This window comes from Plectropomus leopardus, chromosome 8, assembly GCF_008729295.1.
Source record: "Plectropomus leopardus isolate mb chromosome 8, YSFRI_Pleo_2.0, whole genome shotgun sequence".
Lineage (NCBI taxonomy): Eukaryota > Metazoa > Chordata > Actinopteri > Perciformes > Serranidae > Plectropomus > Plectropomus leopardus.
In genome coordinates, this window is record NC_056470.1 from 23,564,135 (window position 1) to 23,581,319 (window position 17,185).

General features: G+C 40.5%; 2 protein-coding genes across 7 annotated transcripts; one reads left to right on the forward strand and one right to left on the reverse strand.

Moving 5' to 3' along the window:
- The first annotated feature begins 330 nt into the window (after positions 1 to 330).
- LOC121947049 (receptor-type tyrosine-protein phosphatase V-like) lies at positions 331 to 5,504 on the forward strand. Of its 4 annotated transcripts, none has more exons than XM_042491928.1 (12): positions 331 to 479; positions 841 to 882; positions 1,001 to 1,094; positions 1,533 to 1,632; positions 1,722 to 1,812; positions 1,903 to 1,979; positions 2,091 to 2,225; positions 3,216 to 3,338; positions 3,472 to 3,632; positions 3,785 to 3,920; positions 4,276 to 4,337; positions 4,467 to 5,504. In XM_042491928.1, exons 3-12 carry the CDS (start codon positions 1,090 to 1,092, stop codon positions 4,699 to 4,701), a joined length of 1,125 nt encoding a protein of 374 aa, XP_042347862.1. In that variant the 5' UTR covers positions 331 to 479; positions 841 to 882; positions 1,001 to 1,089; the 3' UTR covers positions 4,702 to 5,504. The 4 variants fall into 4 exon arrangements, with proteins under 4 accessions (XP_042347862.1, XP_042347863.1, XP_042347864.1 ...); XM_042491930.1 differs by lacking the exon at positions 331 to 479 and adding an exon at positions 497 to 587; XM_042491929.1 differs by lacking the exon at positions 841 to 882.
- Positions 5,505 to 6,468: 964 nt separating this feature from the next.
- On the reverse strand, positions 6,469 to 15,171 carry LOC121947284 (transcriptional regulator QRICH1-like). 3 transcript variants are annotated; one of them, XM_042492265.1, is made up of 12 exons: positions 15,053 to 15,171; positions 13,467 to 13,755; positions 13,285 to 13,380; positions 13,042 to 13,182; positions 11,634 to 12,401; positions 11,346 to 11,523; positions 11,064 to 11,218; positions 10,831 to 10,945; positions 9,871 to 9,979; positions 9,515 to 9,663; positions 9,329 to 9,419; positions 6,469 to 7,697 (listed from the first exon to the last, which is right to left on the reverse strand). In XM_042492265.1, exons 2-12 carry the CDS (start codon positions 13,719 to 13,721, stop codon positions 7,511 to 7,513), a joined length of 2,244 nt encoding a protein of 747 aa, XP_042348199.1. In that variant the 5' UTR covers positions 13,722 to 13,755; positions 15,053 to 15,171; the 3' UTR covers positions 6,469 to 7,510. The 3 variants fall into 3 exon arrangements, with proteins under 3 accessions (XP_042348199.1, XP_042348197.1, XP_042348198.1); XM_042492263.1 differs by having other exon boundaries at positions 14,950 to 15,171; XM_042492264.1 differs by having other exon boundaries at positions 14,889 to 15,171.
- Positions 15,172 to 17,185: the final 2,014 nt, after the last annotated feature.

Consider the following 17,185-nt stretch of genomic DNA (forward strand, 5'->3'; position numbering starts at 1 on the left):
CACACATTTGGGAAGTACTGGGCACACTGCTGGATAACTGAGACTTGCATGAGTTGTGTGAGAGTTTATCAACGGGCCCCTACGTAGAGGCCCTCTATTACTTCAAGTTTTCTTCACATAGTCAACATAACACAGGGTGAATATTTTACATACAAATAATAATTTTTGGAGTTAACATTGAATGACACAGTGGCTACAAGGTAGCTGAGGCCACTTTATACTGACATCCTCCACAGAGGTTTAGTGTTCCTCTCTCCTCCCACTGTCTCCACCCATCACACTTCCTCCACCCCTGAGAGAGAGAGACCGAGTTAGAGAGAGAGAGAGAGAGAGAGAGAGAGAGAGAGAGAGACCAAGTTAGAGAAAGAGAGAGAGAGAGTATTATTAAAACCAGACAACCTTAGAATGACTCAGTGTAAAGTTGTCCTTTTCTTTTTCTCTTCAGGCTTTAATCATTCAACAGAGGCCCGTTTGGAAAGGTAATCCTGAAACAAACACACTGAAACTGTTGGGACTCTGCTCTGTTGTGTCTCGCTGTTGGTGTTTGTGGTTTACAACTTGTTGGAGCAGGTTTTCTTTCTTGTCGGGTTAGTTTTACTAATTGTTCCGTGTTGTGTGTTGGGCTGTTCTTGTCAAGTATGTTGCTATTTTATAATATGTGCAGGACATACATTTAAACTGGAATGTATCATTTTCTTGGTTAAAATACACAAAAAAGCTGAATTCAACTATAAATAGATGCAAATATGTGTTTGTTAAAGCACCTAACTCATACATGTGCGATACAGCTGTTTTCTCATCTGTAAGTGTTTTTCTCTGGTGTCACATACCACTGTTCAGGAGGAAAACATTATAACATGCAGGGGGAGGGGAAAACAAAAGGTAGACACAATGTTCTCAGCCACTCATTTTCACTTTTTTGATCAATTATCCATTGATTTATTGGTTTAAGTGTGTAAAAGTTTACTTTATGTGACAGGATTTGGTTTCTTCTCCATAGCACCATCCCTGAAATCCTTCCTGCATCATTCAACACCCTGAGGTCCAGCTAAATTTGTGTTTAAGTACGAGATTGGACACAAAAAAGACATGAGGTAAGCACAAACTTAGGGACAATATGCTGAATTGATACGGCTGATAGTTTTCTATAGTTTTGCTACTGTAAACAAGTCCCATGACAAGACAGAACAACTTAAATCAAACATTATTTATATCACACCTTTCATACAATCATGTAGCCCAAACTACATCACAGAGCAGACATAAAATAGCACAGAAAAAGTAACAAATCAATAGCAAAAAATTACAACCATAAAGAAGAAAATGATTAAAAACTAAATAAATAGTAGTTTCTAAAATTAGTTCTCACTAAAATGGGTGTCACCAGGAGCACATTTTTGCCATGATGATGCACACAGTCACGCAAGTGTAAACAATACCAGCCATCAAGACGTTAACACTAGACTTGTCCTTTTTGCCCGAGTGCACCAATGTTTTTAAAGTGGTTTAATGTACAGAATCATGCCTCACAGGGTGCAACCTGTCTCAAGAGCCCAAATGCTGCAGGAGTTTCATTTTCGATGCCAAACACTCACAGCCAATGACTACAGAGGATTTAAACAGGAGTTTGAGGTACGTTTTAAAACTGAATTGGATCAGATTTGTGATCTGTGAAGCTATAAGTGTTTGTTATGTGTACTAACATCTTTGTCTCTATGAAGGAGCTGGAAAAAGTTGGCAAAGACCTCCCGTCCAGAGCGGGGGACTTGCCGGCCAACAGAGAAAAGAACAGATACCCCTACATACTGCCATGTAAGTGCACAACTTATAATGCAAGAAAATATTACAGTGAGTATGTTTAACAGGGTATGAGATTTTAATTTGTCTGCTTTCAATCTATAGATGATCACTGTCGCGTGAGGCTGTCTGTTCAAAACTCCCAACCGCACACTGACTACATCAATGCAAATTTTGTGCCTGTAAGAACTCATTCACCTCATTTTCATTACTCTGTCCAGTAGCTTTACCACCTGTCCGTCTGTCTGTCTCAACATCTGTCAGTCTGTTAATGTCTGTGTGTCTGTTTTCAGGGTGGAGGATCAGAAAGAGACTTTATCTGCACCCAGGGTCCTTTGCACAACACCACTGCTGACTTCTGGAGGATGGTGTGGGAGCAAAACGTCAGGATAATCGTCATGGTGACAGCGCTGAGACACAAGGACATAGTGAGCAAGACATTCAGTTTGTGTGTGTGTGTGTGTGTGTGTGTGTGTGTGTGTGTGTGTGTGTGTGTGTGTGTGTGTGAATGTGTGTGTGTGCATGCTGATTACCTGTGAATATAAATCTTGTCTAACTCTCATCAAGAAAGCAAAAAATTGAATTTCCTGTAATGCCAAACAACTTCTTTCAAGGAGCAGTGTCTGGGATTTAGTGGCATCTTGCAGTGTGGACTGAAGATTGTTACCATCTGAAACTGTGTGAACTCCCTATTAGAATTCGTTCAGTGTTCATAGGTCAGTAGATTTTTATCGAGAGCCGAATTATCTCCAGAGGTGACCTCCTCTCCAAAACAAATTATTTAAACCAGTAAAAACACAGAGTAAAGCACTTTCACATTATAAATCAGTGTTTCATTGATGCCTCTTGGTATGTTGGAGACAGATCACCAGCAGAGCACCTGCTAAAGTGTGCTCACCTTATTTCTTTGATAACTTAGGATCCAAACGTTCAGGTGGTTTTACCGGGAGCTAAATTATCTGCAGAGGTCTCATCCTTTCCAAAACAAACGGTCATTTAAACGTGTAAAACACTGAATAAAGCTGAATAACAAAAATTTGTGTCAGCTTGTCATGGAGGAGATGCTAATTACAGTGGCTGCTATAAAAAAAACGCAAATGGCCCTATCTAGAGCCAGCATTTGGTTTATATGATCTGAGTTACTGTAGGAACACGGCGGTGCAACATGGTGAACTATGTAGATGAGGACCTGCTCCCTATGTAGATAAAAAGAGCATAATGTGCATAAAAAGAGAATAACGAAAACAAAACAATTCTTATTTTTAGGTGAATATACACTAAAGAAAACATACTTGTAATGTTAAATTCAATTTCTGCCAAAATAATCTTCTTGAATCCTACACACTGGGCCTCCTTTATACATACTATCAGTGTACCTTAAAAGTCTTAAACAACCTTGTCTTTATAATTGTGTGCAGGTGCTCTGTGATAAGTATTGGCCACTGGAACAAGGGACAGTTTATCATGGACTGATCCAAGTGACAACAGTGACCCGCAAACAAGGTCCAGATTATTTTATCACCACCATTAACCTCAGACAGGTGAGCGAAACAAACATCCATCATCTCCTTTGGTACTTTCAAACTGCTGCTGATTACCTCTGCGTGCACTGACCGCACCAGTGATCAATCACAGAGGAAGTTGCTGGATTGAAGGAAAGTGTTTGTGTTTCAGAGAGACTGTCCAACAGACAGGATAATCACACACTATTACTACCCAACCTGGCCGGACCGAGGCGTCCCTAAAGACACATCCTCGCTCTGTGCCTTTACTGAACATGTGCGACTGAAACTGGAAGAAATTCCACGACTGGGGCCGGCTGTGGTGCACTGCAGGTGTAACCTCTGACCTTCACCCCATTACCCTCTCATTCAGGGAACCCTTTACTCACTAATGTTAAAAATTTGGCCCTTTCAAGTTTATGTAAGTTTTCAATCAGACGGTGTCTGAGACATTGTGTAAAGTCAATCTTCTGTTTGTGTTTCAGTGCAGGTGTTGGGCGTTCAGGTACATTTGTGACATTGTTGTGGCTGATGCAGCTGTGTGTGAGGGGCATCCAGCCTGATATCAGAGCTGCTGTGGAGGATTTACGACTACATCGAATGTGGATGGTCCAGAATCTGGTGAGTCAAGTACTGAGATTCACCTGCAGTGGTGGAATAAGTATTGAAATCTTTTACTGAAGTAGAAGTAACAATAAGAAAGCAAAAAAGTACTCTAGTGCTAGTAAATCACCACTGCTTATTTAAGTCATAAAAAATGGACTTAATATGTAGTTAAATGGACTGTGTTCTTGCTCAGACTGTATTATTAAGTGTATATATATATATGCATACCTGTAATTCACTGTCATGTAATCCATTGCTTTCTCACTGTGACACTCATAAATCTGTCATCTCTGTACTCATTAACACTGTGTGCTCTACTGTCCCCAACATGAGATACTCATTACCTGCTCATTTCTGTGTGTGTGCTCAGGAGCAGTACATATTTGTTCATCATTGTCTGCTGCACTGGCTCAGTAAAGGAACCTCAGCACGGTGAGAACACAGAAAGAAGCTCCCACTGAGCACCAACGCACGCCAAACTCAATTTCGGCACAGGCAGTGTGTATAATTAGTCATTGTAATGTAAGTTGACATTTTAATTAGGCGTCTCCTCTTTCCCAGCAGGCCACAAATTCAGGGAGCCGATTCAAAAATTAACCAGCACATGCAAGAACAACCCCGCAGCTCCTCTGGACGGGGGAGCCGAACTGGGAGGAGAAGACATCACCATCAGCGACAGACACCTCCGTCAGACCAACCGCAGAACACAGTGCAGCAGATTTTTCACCCTGGGAAGCTGCTGAGGAGGTTACTGCCTTCCTCGTCACTGTTTAATCCAGGCTCACACGCCTCCTGAACTCAAATTGTAAAGCTAAGAACAAAAAACAAGCAAGACTAAAAAAAAAACCCAATCATGCATGCCCTCATACAGCATCTAAGACATCAGAAATAATGCTGTGTGTGCTGTATGTGATGAGCCCTGCAGGCGGAAAACTGGCCTGACAACATGCAAATACATGCTGGTGAGGAACCACAGACGCAGCAGATTCTATTGATAAGAGAAGAAAAAAAAACCTGCCATTCAAGTCAAACCTGATCCTCCACTGGGACAATGACAAGGCTGCTCCCTGTGCAGGCAGTTAAATACTGAGGTTTTCTCACACATGTGGAATGCAACTAAGGACATTAACTCAAGAACTGTACTTATATACGGTTTTTAGTTACTTTTACTTTACGCGAGTATTCTATTTTTGTTACTTTATACTTCTACTCCACTGCATCTCAGAGGGAAATATTGTACTTTTTACTCCACTACACTTGTTGTAACATTGGTTACTTTGCAGAGTATTAACACGAAACATAAATCAACTAACATTGATGTATTATTCTAGATAAAGCTACCCAGCAGTATTAGAAAGTTATTTAAATGAGTCCCACCTTTACCAGCTGCAGCGTTAAAGTGATGTATTCATTAATGCATCAATAAATATAATCTAATAATATATACTATTCAGGAATGGCTCATTCTGCAGGAGTACTTTTACTTCTGGTGCTTTATAGTTTTATGATAATACTTTTGTACTTGTAACAGAGCATTTCTACACGATAAAGTGATACATGTACACGCTAAATCTGCATGATAAAGAGCTAGAGTAAAAATTTGTTTCATGTTTAATTCTTATTTTACATTTCATTATTATGCATTTATTTTACTTGTATCCTATTTTCTCAATAGAAATCACCAGAGGCCCGACATTATCAAATTATCAGGATAATTATGTCACAATACTGTATTATTGTATTGCGATAACATATATTGCAATGTTTCTTCTTTAAAATATAAATCATATCATATTTATCTAATAAGATGCATTTTAAAGATAAAGTTTCTTTCTTCAAATATTTCTTATTGCTGCAAAATGTATCTAATGGACTGAAAAAGCAATTGATTTTATTATTGTTGAAGGCTACCAAAAGTTAAATTTTTATTTGCAATATTAAAATGTATTTAAAAATCCTTGACGTCTGTGTATCAACACAATATTGCCTCACAAAATACCACATCAATATGCAGCATTTTTTTTCTCACCCATTATTGATAAGTTGTTTGTTCAAAAAAAAAATCTAAAAATTATAAAATAATGTCAGTGTTCCTCAAAGCCCTAGATGACCTCCCCTAACATCTTGTTTTGTTAAAACAAGAAAATGTATTAAATTTATTCAAATTTACTGTAATAGAGGGGTAAAGAAAACAGAAATCATTGACATTTAAGACGCTGGAATAGCAGAATTATGACTTCCTTTTCTTAAAACTTTACGAAAACCAATTAATTATCAGATTAGATGACAATGAATTTATCAGTTGAACACTTTAAACACTGATTACTCTTTGCAGCTCTACTGTGGAATTACTACATCTACTTAAGTAACAGATCTGAGTACTTTTTCCAACCCTGGTGTCTTTTGTGTGTTGCCAAACGATAGTTTTGTATCCTTATTTGCCTCCACTGTCTATGCAGTGACGTCGGGAGATGCAGGAAAAAAGTTGTGTAAGCTATCAGTATGTGTATGAACGCATGTGCAGAATTGAAAGCAGGCATGCTAGAAAGGCAAACACATGGTGTAGTGGCTGTACAAAAAAGGTCATGTTTCAAAAACACACAGGCACTGCCATTCTCCTTTGATGACTGAAACCCATTACAGTACATGAAGGAGCTATGAGTATTATACATTATAGAACATAAAAGGGCTAACCCACTCTTTAGAGTCTCTCATCTGTCATGTAATAAACATGTATGATACAATAGATCCCTCATCGGGTGAGTTTTGGGGGTTTGTGATGGACAGGAGAGAGAAAGGAGGATCCAGCAGCAGCCTTTGCCCTCCGTCTGCCAACGTCTCCACCATGTGGCAAGTGCTAATAGCTGCAGGGCGAGTGGTGACACTGTATTGCAATAAAGTCTGTGTCCTGGCATGATTCAATGCTGCTGAGCGAGTCCAACAGCGAGCAAACAACAATCACTAACAAGCGAGTCATCTCCAGAGTTCGCTGCGTCCACGTGTGAACTCGAAAAACAGACGAGCGTGAAATACAAAGAAAAGGGGAGAACTCACACAACTTGAAAATGAGCTTTCAGCCTATGTTTGGCTATTTGATGCAGTCTTAATACCACTGAGGTATTCACTGTTACACTCAACAGTGACCAAGGCAGATGAGGAGCAACAAAGAGGGATGTCTATGAGAAGCAGCGTAGCACAGGCCAACCCAGTGAAAATATATATGACATATATTACAGATTAAAACAAAATGGGGAAGAAAAATTCAAGACTATTGGTGAGGATGACCAACAGTTAAAATAACATTTAAATTAGAGTTCAGGTCCAATAAGATTAGACAATACATCCTTTGGCCAAACAGAAAGAAAAACAAATATGATGGTAAGGTTGAGAGATTGCCTCAATAAGACAAATTATTATCTGTATCGGTTTTTATGTACAGTCCGTGAATGTAAGATATGCTCACACATAGTGAATATAAACATATACATGCCACCCTTAAAGACCACAAGAGGGTGTGAGAGAATAGAAAACTACTTATAATGAGCAATCAAAGGCTGGGTGAAGAGAAAAAGGAAGAGTCTAGTCCGTTTGATCCTCCAGTCCAACTAGTGCACGCTCTCCGACATGTTAATGGCTTCCTGGATTTCGCGGATGACGAGGATGCGGGTGAGCATCTGCTCCAGCTGTTCTTTTGGGATTGGTTGAGTCGAGTACCAGATGGGGCTGTTCGGAGCCACCACAGGCTCAGGAGTCAGGTAGAAGGTGTCATTGCGACCTTTAGCACTCTGCGGACTGACAGAGACCCAGAGAACAGTGTGAGCACGTTTTCCACGTGCACTCATTCACCAGATGTCAAAGTTACAGTTTTAGCCCGTCTCTGCCTACTATATGATTTTATCGGATACTCTTGTGCAACTGAGGGAGAGGATTAGTGGAAAGGTGTGCTGTCATATTTAAGTTTTAGACATTTGCCAAACTGAGTTGTTCAAATATTGTTCTTCTGTGACAACTTATTAAGATTATGTGAGCTTGTTTTTAAGTTATATGCATTTTTTGAACTTATTTGGAAAACAAAAAGGTTAATATAATTTGTGCAATTTGGATGCAAAACTTTGAAACTCAAAAAACTTAAAAGCACTCGGGGGGCACATAGGACCTTATAATTCCAAGGTAGTGGTATAATAGCACAGGGTCATGATAATGCCCTAAAAGGCTAAATCAGTGTTTTTATAATGGGGCTCTTATTCTGGAAGCACTGGCCACCGCACCATTCATCCTACTGACATTATGGTTGGAACTGATTATTTTTAGATTATATCCATTAATAATTTAATCTACAAAATGTAAAAAAGAAAATCTGAATAAAAGATGAATATGTCTTCAAATCCAAAATCCAAAACATATTCATATTACAATGACTGAAAACAGAGAAACACAGCAAACCATCACAATAAAAGAGCAGAAATTAGTACCTTTTACATTCAAATTCTGTCTGTCTGTCTGCTTGTGTGTGAATGTGTCTGTATGTGTGTCTTCGCGTCTAACAGTGATACTTGGCTAAACTAAAATAATATAGAAAACAAAATAGACCAGACGCCAAAACTATTGCAGCAAATTAGCACTGCAGCAATAGCAGTTGCGGTTTGCTTTAGGGTGCTTTGCAGGACGTTCGCCTCTTGTCTAGAATCAGCTTTCTCACTCAGATGGGCTCTCAGGTGTTGATAGAGTTTGGTACACTGGTCATTGTTTTTCTTTTAGATGTGTGCATAACACCATCTATGCCATCACTGGTATTGGGTCTTCACATGTGGACTACGGTGCACTGCAGTTCTTTTTTTGGTGCGTTAAATATGATCATGTTCAATTTTATTCCCACACTGCAAACCATTTTCTCTTTCGAATGTGTATATATATTTAATAAAAAACTTTTTTCCCTCTTCACAAGTTGCAAAGGACGCTGACATTTTTATAGATAGCTGAGGCCAAAGAAGTTAGTTGCCTTTATTCTGAAGCAAATTATTAAAAGGCAGAAAACATAAAAATCTTTTACCATTTGAGTGGTAAAAAAAAACCCACTAAGAGTTATTATAAAGCATCCATATTTTGTCAGTTGCTTAGCAACAGTGTTTTCACAAGTCTAAGCACTTGAACGTTTAAGTGCAACGTGTACTCCACAACCCATGTCAATAACAAAGACGGGAGTTTTATTTAATAGGTAGCAGCAGCACCTCAAAGAGACACTCTGGCTCTCATCATGGTTTGATAACCCTAACCTTGGCCAGAGTGAAAAACACATGGTGCTACAAAGAGGCATCTTTTAACGGTTTTCTTCTTTTAGTAGATTAATATTTCATTACATTCAAATCCTTTACACCTCAAAAACATGCTGGCATATTTCCTGATAAAAACCTGTCTATATTTACCATTTGAAGAGGTAGAAATCGTAGAGCTTGATGGGACATCGCAGCGGGTTCTCTGGGTCCTCCAGCTGCTCTGAGTACATGTCATCTGTCACTGAACAAACAACAGCACAAAAACTATTTAATACCCTTCATATAGGGTTTCCTCTCAGACATCACAGCATAAATCCAATTCATGTGCACTCTTACCTTTCTGTCCTATGAACCTCTCTGTTGACTTTAGGTATCGGATGCTGGTGCTCTTGTCTTTGGGGTTGTTGGGACTCTTTCTGGTGTGTCTCAGCACCTTAGAAAAGGCCACTTTTAGATGCTGATCTACAGTCTTCAGGTGAAAATACCTGTTAAAACATACAGTTTATACATTAATAGGTGTATGGAGACAGAGAAAAACAGCACGTATTTGTATTTTGTCAATATGTGGGTAAGGAATTATTTGTGTCCAAATTAGGAATTGCTCTTATGTACAAGAATATATAACAGACAGTAATGCAAGAAAAAGAAATATCATTATGTGTGATGCCTGAAGAAAATCGGGCTCAACTCACTTGGTGTTGAAGAACATCAGAGTTGTGAGCAGCGTCGAGGGAGAATGAGCTCCCAGCTGTTTACATTCCCACAGCATCTCCTCCGTCACATGACTGGGGATGATATAACCTGGTAAAGGAGGTAAAAAGATGACTATGAAGACCTGGCAGTGTATCAGTTTCAGCGAGCATAGCACAATCTATCAGTTAAAAATGTAATCAATGACAACTGCTAGTTGTGTTATTTACAGTGTTAGACCGATCAACAAAAAGCTTGGGGTGGAGGGTGGGGTCATTGTCATTAATATTGTTTTGTTTATTTTTCATTTATCTCTTTTTTTCACTGCAATGCTATGTGTCAGGTATGTCATTGCTATCATTTTATACGCATATCTTGAAGCTTTATATTAAAAAATGATTTTTAAAAAAATAAATTCAAAGCTGGAACCTGCATTCACTCTTAAACTGATAAAAAACATCTTTAAATACAGTTTTTATATGTTTGCGTTTATGAGCACAGGATCTTATTAATCATGATAGCTTATTAATCATGATAAGCTACAAAACTGGAAATACACACTCTTAATGAAAAGTCAGCAGTTATAATACGTAGTAAATTAGCATTATACTGAGTTGTAAAAATTATGGCGAGTGTAATCTCCCAGTGGATATTACAACAAAGCCAGTACAGGCAGTATGTGTCTTACGTGTAGCTATCTACCAAATTTATTTTAATATTATCCTGTGTGGGGCTACACTTGCACACTTGTTCCATCGTTATCTTTATGAAAATTGAAACATCATATTGGGGTGAGATGAGTTAGAATTTTTGATTGGTGACACCCCTAACATGGTAGGTTTCTGTACTCAATATTACACACTGTATATGCGATGAACAATGAGTTGAAAAAACAGAGTTGATTACAGAGCAAAACACATCGCAGGTCTACATAAGTTTTGGTAAACAAGTTCTGTCCACACCTAGCGGATGAATAGATGGCCTCCAAGGCTCCAGGATCTGGTGCAGACTGTGAGCGAAGCGAGTATAGTACTGATCTGAGAAAATGTCATCCACACGACCATTATCAAACAGATACTGCGGGGAAAATTGGAAAAAGAAAGATGCGGTCAGTGTTTCCAATTCAAAACCGAGTACTTAAAAGAGACTGAATGGATGCTGAAAGGAGAGGGTGAGTGTGTTTGCGTGAACTTACTTTTTGTATACACAGAAATACATAGTAGAGAACATCCGCCTCATAAGACTCTCCCTCCATCCCCCGAGCCTCTGTTGTCATCAAAGACAGACCCATGCAGAGCTCAGCTACTGCACACGACACCAAGTCCTCCTGGAAACGTAGTGCCTGGCGTCCTAAAACACACACACACACACAACCTGGTGATTTGGTTGAAAGAGAAGCGATTACAACAATACAGACAAGCATCAAAAACAAAATATTGCCGTAACGCTATAATAAAAATTGTGTGTCTGCACTTACGGCCAATTGGGGCCAGCTTATTTTTGTCAGATTTTTCCAACTCTGCATTTTTCCGCTGAGCCCAAAGCCCCCACACCTCCAGCCCCTCCTCTGGCTTCAGGGTGGCAGGCAGCAGCAGCTCCTGCACCTGCACTTGTTGCTGGCCATGACCATCTACCTCTGCTACCACTGTCTGACCCTGCACAGACATAAACACACCAACACTGTTAGCTCATGATGCAGTCAATCAATACATGTCAATCTGTGTATCTGGCCAAAATAAAAGAGCAACATAACACGTTTTAATACCTGCAGCTGCTGCGCGTCCTGCCCTGACAGCCCCTGTGTGTGCAGCACCTGCTGCTGTGGATCCCAGATGAGGGACTGTGTAGCGTTGGAGTAGCCCTGCACTGCCACTGGGATGTGGATGTTTCCGTTCATCAGCTGGGCTGGGAACAGCGTGTTTGCAGCCAGTGTGTGCACCACTTCTTCCTGGCCTCCCATTCCCCCAGAGCTTGTTATGCTGGACACAGCCTGCACTGTTTGACTTTGACTTTTCAGCTTGTCATTTTCAACAGTAACTTGTGTTGGCATTGTTGTCATTGTTGTAGTGTTTGGCCCTGCAACCTGCACTGTTCCATAGGCCTCCTGGGGGATGGCAATGTGTGTGACCTGCTCGCGGCCTCCGGAAGCTGCAGGAGCAGAATAGACAGGGATTGTCCAGGTCTCCCCTGTGGGACTGGTGATAGTGCCTGTGGCACTGTAAAGGTGGGAGCTGTCCACAGTTAGCAGGTCCGGCCGCAGGGACACATAACTCTGCTGCTGGCCTTGTCCCTGAGGGATAGCCAGGACTGTGGCTACTTGCTGACCAGGCAGGGCATAGGACACAGTGATGGGCATGTCAACCTTGCGCTTCTTGGCTGGCTGGAGGACACCTGCTCCCTGTGATGTGGCAACAGTGGTTCCCAGTACCCTCCTCTCAACATTGTCCTGCTGCTGGCTGGGAGAGAGGGCCCCCACTGTCTGGATTTGAATCTGCTGTCCTCCTGCAACAGCTGCCACCAGCTGGGCTTGCAGCTAAAACATACAGGAAAAAGGTAATGATGGTAATGAAATTCAAATTCTGGATGATGATAAAAATTGCAATTCTACCATTCTGTGTTTACATTAGAGCTGCCCCCCAAAAGTCAGAGATTCAAATCATCAGTCAGAGACCCCTCAATACACTGAGATTCTTTCAAGTTGAGCATTTGTTTTTTGCAAGTCAGTGTGCTGTGCAATGTGCTTCTGGGGTTGTTTTGTTCCCCAGATTTGCTGCAGAGTAAGTGCTCTTGACTGTCATGCTACTCTTTAGTAGAAGCTGCTGCAGAGATCTGCACTGCAAGGCTCACAGATAACATTATCTTCTCACTTCTCCTTCAAAGTGGTGAATTTACAGCTCACAACAACTTATGCACCACTGGCTTTTTGGGTATCTAGTGTCAGCAAATATAATATTGCTCATATTGTTGCACACTGTCGATCTGTCATTAGCACCGTTATCTTGTTTATGTTCTATTTTACATGAATACCGCTGTCACACTGAATGTCCCACTGAGCCCCATTCAAACTTATAATCTTTAAATAGAAAAAGGGAATCATCTCATAATCGTATTTAAGGGACAAATATAACTGGACTGAATTCTGAGTCAGGTACAGCCCTTGTTTAAGCGTGTACCTGTTGGTGCTGCTCCTCAGTAAGTTCACCGGGCTGAATCAGCTGTGCAGTAGTCACACCTTGAAGCTGCTGATGAGACCCAGAGGGCACTTGGAGGACTTGACCCAGCATCTGACCTTGCTGCTGGCCCTGTATCTGCACCTGAAAATTGAGACGTTGAGGTCAATTTAGAAAGCCGATGATTAAAAAAAAAGGATTGGTATGATAAACAGAACACAAAATGTATAATAAAAAGGTACAAACCTGCACTATCTGTTGCTCTGTATTCTGTTGTACAGCCTGCTGCTGAGACGTGGACTCCTGTATCTGTTGCTGCTGCGGCTGGACCTGCACCTGAACCTGCATCAGGAGACAGTGTCTGTCAGAGAGTTTTATTTAATTTCTTTAAAATACTGCTTTACGATCATCTTAGTATGCTGACTTACCGGACAAGCCAGCTCCAACAATGACCCTGCCACCTCTGTGCTGTCTGTGTAGATACAGTTAGCCTCTTGTTGGTAGACCATAGTGGTGGTGGTGGTCGTTGTATCTCCTCCTTGCTGGCTAAACTCCTGCAGGGCATCTGGGCCCTTACTGGCCAAGGACTCAAGAAACTCCTTCATGCGATGCTGGGGGATGCTCCGAGCTTTTTGCCTCACAAGCTCCTCATAGGAGCCTGTACCATCCAGGGAGTTATTCATTGCTGCTGACAGTGTCTTCTTTTATAGGGAGGATCTGAGGACAGGAGGAAATCATTTAGGATTTTTTTGAATTAGTTGCAGACTTATTAACACTCTGTACACCAAGCCAAAACATTAAAACCGAAAACGGATTAAGTGATAAACATTGATCATCTTCTAACAATGCAATCTTCTGATGGGACACCTTGGGTCCTGGAAAATCATGTGGATGCTACTTGACACACCTCATCAATCCAAACTCTGTTGCAGACCAATTATACATTGTCATGGCAACGGCATGCTCAGACGGCACATGAGTTCTGTGGGTTATGAGATGGGCTACCATAAGTCCTACAGATGCTTGATCAGATTGGGATCTGGTATATTTTGGTGACAGGTAAACACCTTGATCTCTTTGTGACAGTCCTTGGGCCATCTCTGAGCTGTTTTTGCTCTATGTATTTGTTCTGCAACAATGTTTGGTTGAGAGGAGCATGTCAAGTCGCATCCACATGTTGCTTGCTTTGTAACAAGATGATACACTCTGTTTACTTCACCCTTCATCTGTCTGTGGTTTTAATGTTGTGCCTGATCGGTATATATCTGTATAAACAAAGAATAATATTAATCACATTTCAATCATGCCGAAAATTTTGCAACTCAAAAACATTTGAAAACCTGAAAATAAGAGACAATTGTCGGACAAAAATTCTGTGTTGACATCAGTCAAACGTCACATTGTTTACAAAGTGCCCAACAGATCACTGTCCAGTTGCAACACAGACAGATGGTAATACGAAAGGGTTAAATCTATCTGACTGTGTACGAGCAGGGACAAAAGCGCGGCCACTTTCCAAATCCGATGCAGTGTTCAAAGCAGCGATGGAGGCTGCTACATAATGAAAACACGCAAGTTTTGCGCAATTAATTTACGATTATACGCATGGTGCAGTAGTGCTACAATAGCTAATCTAACAGCTGATTACACAACAAGCTAGGTTAGCCAGGTAGACGGCTAACTAGCCGCGTGTTGTTTGCAAATAATATACAGCTACAGCTGTGCTTAGTAAAGTGTAACAATGCGACCATGTGCACAAACAACAACACGGCGGCTACATAGCAGGTGGTACAACACAGAAAGCATCAGAAAACCGGTGAATCTCCTCTCAATAACGTTACACCGACTACCTTCTTTTCTGTTATGTTCAAAGCTAGCAGGCTAACGTTAGCAGGCGCGTTAGCTAGCTACCTCTCTTCTTCAACGGGCCGAGGCTCGAGCTGCTCACAGCCGCTTCTCTGCCCTCGAAACACCGCTCGTCTTCCAACGAGCAGCGAAGCGAAGTGCTACTCACGCTCCCGTGTGGCTGGTCTATTCTTTATTTTCCTTTATTTTCGTCAGATTGCTAGCTGTAGTTTTTCTTTTTCTCAAACACTCATATTTCGCTGGGCGCCATCTTACAACAGTACCCTCAGACCAATAGGCAGGCGATTTGTAACCCTGTCCTGCTATCGCGGTATTTTCCCCGCTTGATATCGCGGTAACTGGCTCTAGTAGGATGGTCCGTTAAAGGCGACACACGCAGGGAGAGCGGCCGTCAAGATCATGTAGATGTCAGTCCACCTTAAACACCCAGTTATGCCAGACAGACGCTCCTAGTGGTTCACTGACTTCTGAATCTTTTAAGGTAGTCCCGAAGAGATGCGCTGAATATTTGGGTGCCGCTCGGGGAGCTCTGGGCAGTTGAGGGTTAATTCCCACGCACTACATTTCAGCATGGTCTGCATTTCCCCACACCGCTTTCTGTTTGGACCAAATATCTGCTTGACTAATTATTTTCACTTTCTGTTGCATTGGCAATAGTGGAGGAGAGGGTGCATCTTTCCCTGTCAGATATTAATATCCATAGAAACTATTTTGCAGCTTAAAATGTATTTTTTCTACCATTCCTTTGCAAAATTTGGGGTTTAGGCATCAAAACACACAGTTCTTTTATGGCTGATATCAGTATTGGTTCAGTATTATTATGTGATATTTGCCTGATTGCAGATCATATTGTTTTCTTAAGGCAAGGCAAGTTTATTTATATAGCACCCTTCAGACACAAGGCAATTCAGTGTGCTTTACAGGGGCACAGAAATACATTACATTACGAAAACATTAAAATTGCATTCAAACACTGAAAGACAGCCAAAGAGCACAAGCCAGAGAAAAAAAATGTTATTGGAAAGCAACAGAAAACAATTAAGTTTTAAGCCCTGATTTTAACATGTTTCTGCAGACCACAGGTGTTCAGGGAGTTTGTTCCACACATGGGGAGCATAAAAAACAAAAGCTGCTTCACCTTGCTTGGTTTTGATCCTGTGAATGAGGGGTCAGGATGCATCATAGCATACAAGTAATTAGAAATGTTTTTAGGCCTGAGGCCATGTAGTGCTTTATATATAAGTAACAGTACTTAAAAAGTCTATCATCTGACACACAGAAGGCCAGTACAGCGATTGAAGGACAGGTGTAATATGCTCCTGTCTTGGTGTTAGAAAGGACTCTGGCAGCAGAATTCTGGACAAGCTGCAGCTGTCTGATTTTTTTACTGAGACCCGTGAAGACATCTTTACAATAATCAATGAAAATAAATGCACAAACAAGTTTTTCTGTATCTTGTTTAGATAGAAATCGTTTAATCCTTGCTATGTTTTTCAGGTGGCCATAGGCTGATTTTATGACTGTCTTTATGTGGCTGTTGACTTTTAGGTCAGTGTCCATAAGTAAACCAAGGTTTAAGGTCGATTTTGTGGCACCTATTGGCAGATGTGGAATATAATATTCCTAACAATATGTTAGTTTTTTTTTTACATCATCACCTCAAAATAAAAATACTGTTAATGTCACCTTAAAATCAACTGTTTATATCTACATATAGAGCAGGTCCTCCAAGCAAATCTTGGTATTAGTCAATTGCTCTTAGTTTTAACTACATTCACTTTGGCAGAATTATTAAAGTAGGTTAATTACTTTTTGTTCTGGCCATTATCCATGTAGTTAACTACTGAAATTACAATTTTGGGCCATGAAAGGAAAGGAATGATTTTTTTATTTATATTTTACCATTGCCTCTCTACTCTTATTGAACTCTCTTTGACACCATAATTAGTCATCATGAAAAGGCTATTGATTATTGCTATATATTTAAACATGTTCAGAGAAATTTGCAATTTTAACACTGGACACAAAACCAAAGCTGACATTTCTGCACTTTCCCATGAACAGTGGGGTGTTTAATCCCTTTGGTTCACCGGTGTTCACTTTTTGCAATAAACCTTAATGAGTGGCATTTTTTGCTTGCATGTGACTTTTTGTATATTTTACTGTTTTTGTAAATAGTATGAACAACTTTTTCGCAGTAACTTTAGTTAACTAAACCTGACCAAACATTCAGTTCTGATAGTAAAATATCATTGTCTAAAATATCACTCACAGGAGAATA